The sequence below is a fragment of the Colobus angolensis genome, unplaced genomic scaffold (genome assembly GCF_000951035.1).
Source record: "Colobus angolensis palliatus isolate OR3802 unplaced genomic scaffold, Cang.pa_1.0 Scaffold188, whole genome shotgun sequence".
Taxonomy (NCBI): Eukaryota; Metazoa; Chordata; class Mammalia; order Primates; family Cercopithecidae; genus Colobus; species Colobus angolensis.
This window is the reverse complement of record NW_012115021.1, coordinates 5,445,101-5,456,599: the sequence shown is the minus strand read 5'-3', so window position 1 is coordinate 5,456,599 and position 11,499 is coordinate 5,445,101. Positions and strand designations below refer to the sequence as shown.

Sequence of the window (11,499 nt, the reverse complement as noted above, 5' to 3'; positions counted from 1 at the left end):
AAAAAAAAAAAAAAAAAGAATTACCACCAAAGCGGGATCTCAAAGAGATATCTGTACACCCATGTTCATAGCAGCATTATTCACAATAGCCAAGAGGTTCTGGAAGCATCCCAAATGTCCATCAACTGATGAATGGATAAAGAAAATGTGGTATATACATTCAATGGAATATTATTCAGCCTTTAAAAAGAAGGAAATGCTGTCAAATGTACAATGTGGATGAACCTTGAAGGCATTATGCCAAGTGAAATAAGCCAGCCACAAAAGAACAAATACTGTATGATTCCTCCATGTGAAGTGTCCGAAGTAGTCAAAATCATACAATAGAAAGTAGAAAGGTGGTTGCCAAGGGTTGGGGGAAGGGGAGAGGGTGAATTTGTATTTAGTGGTTACAGAGCTTGTGTTGCAAGAATTCTAGAGATCTGTTGCAAAACAAGTGTGATTGTACTTAACACTACTGAACTGTATACATATAAGTTTGAGAAATATCTCTTTTAAAAAGGGGGAGGCCGGGCGCGGTGGCTCAAGCCTGTAATCCCAGCACTTTGGGAGGCCGAGATGGGCGGATCATGAGGTCAGGAGATCGAGACCATCCTGGCTAACACGGTGAAACCCTGTCTCTACTAAAAAATACAAAAAACTAGCCAGGCGTGGTAGCGGGCGCCTGTAGTCCCAGCTACTCGGGAGGCTGAGGCAGGAGAATGGCGTGAACCCGGGAGGCGGAGCTTGCAGTGAGCCGAGATCGCGCCACTGCACTCCAGCCTGGGCGACAGACAGAGCAAGACTCCGTCTCAAAAAAATAAAAAATAAAAAATAAAAAAATAAAAAGGGGGAAATGTGAAGGCTTTTACATGTATGCCCTAGGAAATGCATAAAATTCTTTTTCTTTTTTTTTTGGAACAAACTTTCGCTCTTGTTGGCCAGGCTAGAGCGCTATAGCGCCATCTCAGCTCACTGCAACCTCTGCCTCCCGGGTTCAAGCAATTCTCCTGCCTCAGCCTCCTAAGTAGCTGGGATTACAGGCGTCCGCCACAACGCCCAGCTAAATTTTGTATACTTAGTAGAGACGGGGTTTCACAGTGTTGACCAGGCTGGTCTTGAACTTCTGACCTCAGGTGATCCACCCGCCTCAGCCTCCCAAAGTGCTGGGATTACAGGCGTGAGCCACCGCGCCTGGCCGGAAATGCGTGAAATTCTTAAAAAGGTAAACGTGGTAAAAAGAGAAGTCTTTGTTAATTTTCTGCAGTTCACCTGTTTCAAAGTATAGTTACCTTTAAAAGGGTAAACACACAAGATACGCATTTTCCAGAGCACACAGGCTTTCCTCCTAGCTGTCTTGTGAAACGATCAGTGCAAAACCCTACTGCACTGAGTTTTCCAAATTGAAGGGAGAAGCAATGTACAGAATGCTGACTTGCCCTTACATCTTATATGTGGTGTTCTGGCGTGATTATTAACCACACTCTTTTTCACTTTGAACCATGTCCTGGTTTGCATGGCCACCTTCCCTGCAGAGGTGATAGAAGCTGGCTTGAGGCGGTTTCTTTCTCCATGCCTTAGTTAGATGACCCTCAAAGGGGCACAGCAGATTTCCCTGCCTACTGATACACCTTAACAACAAGCTTGTGTTTTTCATGCCCTCAAAAGTGTTTTACTTGCACTTTCCTAGACATAAAGGTGGAAAATTGGGCTTAAGGTCTGTCAAAGGTCTTGGAAAAGGAGACTGTATTAAAATTGCTGCCCATCTTCATTAAATAATACTAGCTCAATAAAACCCTTTCTTTACAATATTAGTGGTTGGTGAAAGACTTCCTTCCTATTGTTTCAGCCTATATATATGTCTGTAAATTAGTGAGATATCCTTTAACAGGTTCAGTGTACACTGGTTACCAACCTGTCTGAGTCCAGTGTGACAGAACACACTCATACCCAATACATTACATGAAGCAGATGTATTACTTACAGACAGGAAGCAAGGGACAAAAGAGGCCCTGGCTCCATTGTGAGCCAGTACCCCAGGGCTCAAGAAAGCTGCCCGGGGCAGGGCTGATGGAGTCTTGACTGTACGTGCCCCACTTGCACCATAGCCTGCCTTGGGTTATATACCATAGGAGCCACATAACTCATTGGGCAAAGCTTTAAGGGACATCCTGCTACCAGGAGAGAGAGGAACACAACCTGGCTGTCTCAAACAGTTCCTCCCTAACTCAAGATGTTACATTCCCTAGGAGGGACAAGAACAAGGCCAAGCTGTTTCAGGCAGTTCCTCCATATCAGGATATTGCATTCTCAGTGCATTCTACAGTTATTCTTAAGAACTACAAGCAAGGAAGAAGGGAGAACTGGGTCAGTCCAAGGCCACCTGGAGGACTGTCTTGTACATCGGTTAGGGTAAAGTTGGCTATTCTAAAACCAGGCATCCACCCAAAAGAAGTCTTGGAAGACATCTTTCTCTGTTAAATTCAAATGATGGTAATTATAGTTTGGAAATGGAATTGGCTTTTAGAGTTACATCTGTAATGAAATTAATAAGCAATTCAGGCCTGTTTCTGAAAATGAATTCAGTGGTTAATTGTTAAAAATAAATGTCTAGGCCGGGCGCGGTGGCTCAAGCCTGTAATCCCAGCACTTTGGGAGGCCGAGACGGGCGGATCACGAGGTCAGGAGATCGAGACCATCCTGGCTAACACGGTGAAACCGCGTCTCTACTAAAAATACAAAAAACTAGCCGGGCGAGGTGGCGGGCGCCTGTAGTCCCAGCGACTCGGGAGGCTGAGGCAGGAGAATGGCGTAAACCCAGGAGGCGGAGCTTGCAGTGAGCTGAGATCCGACCATTGCACTCCAGCCTGGGCGACAGAGCGAGACTCCGTCTCAAAAAAAAAAAAAAAAAGATTTAGTCAAGAAGCAGAAAGGTGAAAGTGACAATGTGTAGTAAACCATGATAGATGTTATAAAAGGTGGAATACTTGTACTGGAAATGCATACAGTGCCTCACCCCCTCTTGAGGGGGTCAGGAGGTGTTCACACTAATTATGATGGTGATGATGATGTAACAGCTAAAGTTTTGGAGGCATTCACTATTGCTAGGCACTGTATCAGCATATAGCATGGGTTATCTTAGTTTTCACAATAAAAGCGTTGTGAGATGGGAACTATGATTACTATCTTGATTTTTACAGAAGAGAAAACAGGAGTAGACATTAAGGAATTTACTCAAGATCCAACGGATGCACTGAGCTGGACAAGGTCAACTTGAGGCTGAAGGGAATATATGTTGCTCCAAGTGTGTAGGTATAAGAGAGATTAGGGTGAGGTTTTATGCAGAGTTTGGGTTTCAGTTGAGTAATTCTAAGGAGGGATTAGGGGAAGCAAGGCAGTTTAGTAATTGAGTATCTCAGCAACTTTAATTTGGAGGAGAACGGAACAAAGCTAGGCCAAGGAAGCTATTCAGTCACTCAAAACATAGAGGTTGTTAGTCATTTTACAGCCGTAATGTATCCTTGTGAGGAACATTTTTTGCTTGGCCTTGTCCCTGGCCTTGTATGTGTACATTACAGTCTGATTATTAGTTGGGATGATTTTTGGTTTTTCAATCCCTACTCTTATTGCCCCAGTTTAATTCCTCATCACCTCTCACCTAGATTATTGTGATATTCTAGTTTTATCTTTCAATCCTTTATATTGCAAAGCAGAGTAATTTACCTAAAACAAAACACAACCAAAATAAGCCTCTATTTAAAAGCTTTCAACGGTTCACTGTTGTCTCTACAGAATGTAAACAGAGTGTCTTAACATGGCACATCAGGCCCTCCTCCTTAACCTAGCCCTCCCAGCCCATCACTGCAACTGTATTCCTTGATACTCTCGAATTGCACTTTATTTTGTTTTGTTTTTTTGAGACGGAGTCTTGCTCTGTTGCCCAGGCTGGAGGGCAGTGGTGCCATCTCGGCTCACTGCGGCCTCCACCTCCCGGGTTCAAGCAGTTCTCCTGTCTCAGCCTCCAGAGTAGCTGGAACTACAGGCATGCACCACCACAGATGGCTAATTTTGTATTTTTAGTACAGAAGGGGTTTCACCATGTTGGCCAGGCTGACGAACTCCTCCTGACCTCTGGTGATCCACCCACCTTGGCCTCCCAAAGCGCTGGGATTACAGGTGTGAACCACAGCACCCGGCCTCGAATTGCACGTCAAATTGGATAGCTGGGCGGGCGTGGCGGCTCGCGCCTGTATTCCCAGCTACTCGGGAGGCTGAGGGTGGAAGGATAGCTTGACCCCAGGAAGTCGAGGCTGCAGTTAGTCTTAATTGCGCCACTGCACTCCAGCCTGGGTGAAAGAGCAAGACCCTGTCTCTAATATGTAAGAAATGAAAAAATAAATAAATTCGACTGCCAAAATTCTTGCTGTTCCCAGCATATTCCAGTTTCACCTTTCAGTGCCTTTGCTTATGCTGATCTGACTGTAACCGCATTCCCACCTTTCTCCCTCTGGGTAAAGGGCATCTTCCTTCCAAACTCAACTCTTAGCATCAGAAAGCTCTCCCTGATACTGCAATTGAGTCACATGTGATACTGGGAAAAAGAAGAAAAAAAAAACAGCTCTCCCTGAATCCCTAGGTGGACTGTTAGGTAAACTTCATGTTTGCCTGCAACATATGATGTATTGGTTCTTCTCTGCCCCTCGATTGTAAACTCCTCAGGGGCAGAGGTAACAGCTTTGCAGCCCCGGGAGTTAGGTTTGCTTAAGGGACTAGAACAGGTGTGACTGGCAGGGAGCAGAGTCTGGAGCGTTGTCTGAAGCGCTGATAGGTAGATCGGCGGAAGGACGCGTAACCTGGAGAAGGCGGAAATAAAGCCGGGAGAGCAGCTCTGTGCGAGATGTGACTTTATGAGTGGATGCTGAGAAAAGCGGGAGACTGTGACTTTAACCTCCTGGCCACAACACGTCCTGCTAGGGCAAGGAGGGAGACAGTGATAAAGCACTGGGCAAGTGCTGAAGCGACAATTACTTCCAGGGCAGGGTAAAAGCTCCAGAGGATTTTTGCGGGAAGGAGATATTTATTTGAGCAGGGATTTGGAAGACTGGCCACCGAAGGGTACCTCCGGCTGTCCGTTTCTGGTCCCGCGCGTGTGGCGGCTGCTCGATACCCGCGCCTGCGCGTGCCTGTCTCGGCTCTTAGGCCGGCCCTTTCCTGCCAGACCCGGAGGGGCGGGGCGGTGCCGGCAAGATGGCTGCGCCCGAGAAAATGACGTTTCCGGAGAAACCAAGGTAAGCTCCGTACCGGGAGATGAGCAGGCAAGCGGGCCGATCGTGGGCATGGAGGATGTGGTGGCAGCAAGAAAAGGGAAGCTAGGCCAAGCTAAGTGAGCCACCGCAGCAGCTCGATTCCTTCCTAGTGCGCGCCCTGGTCCCCTCCCCGGACTTCCACGGGCGGCTGTGGGCTCAGGCAAGCGAGGAGAGGATCAGGTTGGCGGATGGAGAAGAACTGCCGTCTGGGAGTGGGAGGATGAGGGGATGATAGATGCTTGTTCTGTAATTAAAATACAGGAATCAAGATTTCTCTCCTCAGCACCCGAACTATTTCCTTTCATTGGGCACAGAGGAGCGGGGAGCTCGGGCAGCGCTACAGTGTAGCCGCTAATCGTCGTGTATGTATGTCTTAATCTTCCAGCCACAAAAAGTACAGGGCCGCCCTGAAGAAAGAGAAACGAAAGAAACGTCGGCAGGAACTTGCTCGACTGAGAGACTCAGGTAATGGACTCTCTATCCTATTTTCTGTGTTGTGAAATTGCTCTGTCCACTCCAGCCCTAACTTGAAGCCCCAGTGTCAGAAGGAAGTCAAATACTGTGTCGGAGGAAAAATAGCTGTGACTACTGCCCGCCAAGTAGTTCTTTAGAAACACCTGTCAGAAACAATGTTAACATACTAAAGTCAGGAAGAGGAAGTCTTGGTGAATGATCGCCCATTGATTTGGTGTAACTGTTTATAAAGTATCTAATATTATAGTTGTGCCGGGTGCCGTGGCTCAAGCCTGTAATCCCAGCACTTTGGGAGGCCGAGACTGGCGGATCACGGGGTCAGGAGATCGAGACCATCCTGGCTAACATGGTGAAACCCCGTCTCTACTAAAAAATACAAAAAACTAGCCGGGCGAGGTGGCGGGCGCCTGTAGTCCCAGCTACTCGGGAGGCTGAGGCAGGAGAATGGCGTAAACCCAGGAGGCGGAGCTTGCAGTGAGCTGAGATCCGGCCACTGCACTCCAGCCCGGGAGACAGAGCGAGACTCCGTCTCAAAAAAAAAAATTATAGTTGCAAGCTTCATGAATTACAGTAGCTAGCACAGTCTTTGCACACATAGTAAGTATTCGGTGAATATTTTTCTTCATAAAACCAGCAGGAGTTGAAAGTATTAGACGGTTTGCAAGTTTTTCTCAAACTTGACTAATATGAGACCCTTTGTTTACCCAAATTATTATGTTATCCAAATATATATCAACATAATACTAGTTATGAAGCTCATTTATTTATTTTTGAGACAGAGTCTTGTTCTGTTGCCCAGGAGGGAAATGCATCGGCACAACCATGGCTCACAGCAGCCTCCACCTCCCAGGCTCAAGCAGTCCTCCCACCTCAGCCTCCCAAGTAGCTGGGACTACAGGCATCCACCTCCACACCTGGCCAATTTTCTTTTTTCTTTTTTCTTTTTTGAGGTGGAGTCTCACTCTGTCGCCCAGGCCGGAGTGCAATGGCACGATCTTGGCTCACTGCAGCCTCTGCCTCCTGGGTTCAAGCAGTTCTTCTGCTGCAGCCTCCCGAGTAGCTGGGATTACAGGCGCGCGCAACCACACCCGGCTAATTTTTGTATTTTTAGTAGAGATGGGGTGAAACCCCATCATGTTGGCCAGGCTGGTCTCAAACTTCTGATCTCAGGTGATCCACCCACCTCAGCCTTCCAAAGTGCTGGGATTACAGGTGTGGGCTACCGCCCCTGGCCCACTTGGCTAATTTTTAAAATTTTTGTAGAGATGGGTTTTCACTATATTGCCTGGGCTGGTCTCGAACTCCTGGCCTCAAGCAGGAAGGCAAGAGGGAAGGCAACTTCAGGCCACCACGCCTGGCCTGAAGCCATTGTTTGACTATAAAACAATATATGAGCTGGGCATGTGGTGGCTCATGCCTGTAATCCCAGCCCTTTGGGAAGTCAAGACAGATGGATCCATCACATGAGATAATGCTAGGAATGATGTGAAACCGATGCTCCTCACAATATGTACATGGCACTGATGAGAGTTTGGAATGCCTCTACTAATGTTGCCTTATGGTTATTTACCACTTTTTCTACGAAATTACTCTAGAACCTTTGTTTGTACAGCTGGTCGTTTGACCTTCACATGGCAAACCTAACATTTATGTATTAAATCTGCCTGCTTAATGCAATAAAATTAGGACTTAGTTATAAAATTATGTAGTAATTATAAATCCAGATGGGAGCACTGAAATCACACAATAGTACTGGATTATAATGATTGTCATTCACATTATCCAGAATATGCTTATGAAATTATCCTAGACAATTCTTGAAATCCAGAGACCATGGCCTCAAGTAACTAGGATTCTTGGGCCTTGAGAAATATAGCCATAGAGGTTTTATTTACCATTGGAGTTCCCGAGTAATTATTTTAGCGTCAGTACTGGGATATTTAGAATGGAAGGAGCAATGTGTTTACCTGCAACCTATGTTAGCATTTCTGTCTTATTAGTTGAAAACTCATCCACTAGAGGCAGAACCAAGCATCAGGGATAAAAGGAAAACTAGGATAGGTTGGAGTTATTGAGGCCCTTATTGTACTTCCTCTCTCCCTCCTTGAAATTTTCAGCTACTTTACTTTGTTCATTTAACCTGTTTTATTCTAAATATTATATATTCTAAATGTTTTTAACTTCTTCCTCTTTTTCTTTTCCTGCACTAAATCCTGTAACAGCTGGTATTTGGATTTGGATTTTTTTTTTTTCCTTTTTACTTAGCACAATGTGTTCAGAATGAGCCTCTGTGGAGAGTCAGGCGAGTCGTGTCCCATGGTAGTTTAGTCCATTAAAGGATCCAGGTCACTGGTCTGTCAAGATTATATAACTAATGCCATATCCAAGACTAAGCACCTGTCTCTGCACTTCTGCTCCTAGTTTTGCCCACTCCAACTCACAATTCTTTGCCTAGTGGTACTTCATGAATACTGTAGACTATGGAACGGTCCTGGTTTTTTTTGAGACAGAGTCTCACTCTCTCGCCCAGGCTGGAGTGCAATGGCACAATCTTGGCTCACCGTAACCTCTGCCTCCCAGGTTCAAGTGATTCTTCCGCCTCAGCCTCCTGAGTAGCTGGGATTACAGGTACCCACTATCATGCCCGGCTAATTTTTGTACTTTTGTAGAGATTGGGTTTCATCATGTTGGCCAGGCTGGTCTTGAACTCCTGACCTCAGGTAATCCGCCTGCCTTGGCCTCCCAAAGTGCTGGGATTACAGGCGTGAGCCACTGTGCCCGGCCAGGAACACTGCTGTTCATTGTAGCACACATTGGATGGCCAGAAGGCTAGAATGTTGAGTGTTACTGTGAGAGTGTCTTGGCAAATGATTGGAGCGCCTTGGCAAATGATTTCTGGAATAGTGAGCTCTTAATTACAGATAGCTTCTTTGGCACCCAGTTCTACTTGAGATAACCTGAAACAAGCTACCTCGTCAGAAATTAAGATATTAAAAGCAAGTTGCAAAACTATAGCATGATTCTGTGTGTACAGTTACATGTACAGGTTGAGTATCCCTTATGTGAAATGCTTGTGTTGTGTTTACCAGTTCAGCATCCCAAATCCAAAAATCCAAAATTCGAAATGCTCCAATGAACATTTCCTTTGAGCATTGTTGTCACTCAAAATATTTGTGATTTTTGGATTTGGGGTGCTCAACCTGTATAATACCATTGGATATACATTTGATCCTTGAACAATGTGGGAGTTAGGGACTCTGACCGCCCCCGCCCCCCTGCATAGTCGAAAATTTGCATATAACTTTTCACTCCCCCAAAACTTAACTATTAATTGCCTACTGTTGACTGTAAGCCTTACCAATAACATAAATTGTTGATTAACACATACTTTGTATGTTATATGTATTATATACCGTATTCTTATAATAAAGTAAGCTAGAGAAAGGAATGTTACTAAGAAAATCACGAGGAGGAGAAAATATATTTGCCCTTCATTAAATGGAAGTGGTTCATCATAAAGGTCTTCATTCTCCTTGTATTAATGTTGAGTAGGCCAAGGAGGAAGAGGATGATTTGGTCTTGCTGTCTTGGGTGGCAGAGGCGGAAGAGGTGGAGGAGGTGGAAGGGAAGGCAAGAGGGTAGACGCACTTGGTGTAACTTTGCAGAAATACATTATAATTTCTGTCTAACATTTTTGCTTTTTCATTTCTCTAAAAATGTTTCTCTACAGTACCAATTCTTCCACCATTTGCTTTCGTTTAAATGCATTACTTTTCAGTTTAGAAGAGTTCATAGAAGAAGTCAAAAGCAGTCTTGAATAATTGGCCCTTCTGCCAGATTGTCTAGTGTCAATTTGTTTTCTGGCACTGCTTCACCTAAGTTTTCTTCCTCATCACCTTGCACTGCTTTGGAAGGAGTCATCTCAATCAAATTGACTTTTGTTAACTACTCTGTTGTGTCTGTTAGCTCTTGAATTTCTTCAAGATCTATATCTTGAGACCCTTCACCCTGACACCCCTGCCCTCTTTTTCCCCCCATATTTACAATCTCTTTCATGATTTCCTTGATTGGCTCTGTCTTAAGTCCTGTGAAGTCATGCACAATATCTGGATGCAGTTTTTTCTCCAGCAAGACTTTGTTTTGGGCTTGATGATTTTCATGGCTTTTTCTATAATGACAATAACATCTTCAATGGTATAATCTTTATACACTTTCTTGATGCTCTCTGTGATAGAGTTCTATTCCATAGCATTGACAATCCTTTCTGTAGAGTACCATGTGTAATGAGCTTTAGAGGTTCTTAACAACCCCCTGGTCTAGAGGCTGAATTAGAAACATTGTGTTTGGGGGCAATTAGACCACTATGACACCTTCATTGTTGAACTTATGGGGTTCTGGGTGGCCAGGGGCATTGTCCAATATTAAAAGAATTTTAAAAGCCAGTTCCTTACTGGCAAGGTACTTCCCGACTTCAGGGACAAAGCATCAGTGGAACCAATTCAGAAAAAAGGATTTCCATTATCCAGGACTTCTAGTTGTACAACCAAAAGACAGGCAGCTGGCGCTCATCTTTTCTCTTCAAGGATTGGTGTGGGGATTAGCAGCTTTATAGATAAGGGCAGTTCTGATCATAAACCCCATTACATTTACATGAAACAGTAGAGTTAGCCTGTCTCTTTTTGTTTTCAATCCTGCTGCTTGCTTCTCTGCCTTCTAAATGTCCTTTGTGGTGCTTTTCTAGAATAGGATGCTTTCATCTGCATTCAAAACCTGTTCAGGCCAGGCACGGTGGCTCACACCTGGAATCCTAGCACTTTGGGAGGCCAAGGCGGGTGGATCATGAGGTCGGGAGCTCGAGACCAGCCTGGCCAACGTGATGAAACCCTGTCTCTCCTAAAAATACAAAAATTAGCCGGGCATCCTATTCAGGCAGATATTCTTTCTCCTCAACGATTTTCTTTTCTTTCTTTCTTTTATTTTATTTTTTGAGACAGAGTCTTGCTCTGTTGCCCAGGCTGGAGTGTAGTGGCATGAACTCGGCTCACTGCAACCTCCGCCTCCCGGGTTCAAGCAATTCTCCTGCCTCAGCCTCCCTCGTAGCTGGAATTACAGGTGTGCACCACACTGCCCGGTCATCATGACTTTTCTCTGCTTCTTGAGAGCACTTCCAGCATCACTAGTCGCACTTCGTGTGAGTCTCATGATGTTATTCAAGGTTTACCATTTTGTAGTAAACACAATGAAAAACACGCCAGAGATGACTTCTCACTGCCACGCGCAATTTACTGAAGAGATGAACTGCTCATGCAGAGATGATTGGTGTCACAAGGCATTTTAAGTGAATACTCATAATATTTGAGCTCACTGCAATAGCAACAGGAGGTGGCTATGAAATTATTACAATAGTACAGTATGTACTACAGTTAAGTTTTTTCTTCTGTGCCTCATTGGATGCATTTTTTCCTTGTTTTGTACTACAGTTAATTGTATGCAGTTATGATTTAATACTGCATATTTATATTTGTTTACATTTTTTCTCAACTGTGAATGTGCCATATACGGTCTATAAATATAAGTTTTGATAAATTTTAACTTTAAAAAAAGTTGTCAATGATTATGTTGTAGCACAACTTTCATGGTAATATTCCAGGAAAAATGTTTGAGACCAAACTTCCCTGTCTTACAATGGAATGGAGTCAGAGATCATTTTGTTTCAAATGCTCTTTTTTTTTTTTTTTTT

General features: G+C 44.5%; 1 protein-coding gene across 1 annotated transcript in view; it reads left to right on the top strand.

The window, feature by feature from the left end:
• Nucleotides 1-5,190: 5,190 nt before the first annotated feature.
• Nucleotides 5,191-11,499, top strand: part of LOC105510458 (U2 small nuclear ribonucleoprotein auxiliary factor 35 kDa subunit-related protein 2-like) — a 13,949-nt gene continuing 7,640 nt past the window's right edge. The window contains exons 1-2 of the mRNA XM_011940258.1: nucleotides 5,191-5,267; nucleotides 5,671-5,750. Coding sequence (XP_011795648.1) covers nucleotides 5,227-5,267; nucleotides 5,671-5,750 — 121 coding nt within the window. The 5' untranslated portion in view covers nucleotides 5,191-5,226. The remainder of the gene's footprint in view (nucleotides 5,268-5,670; nucleotides 5,751-11,499) is intronic.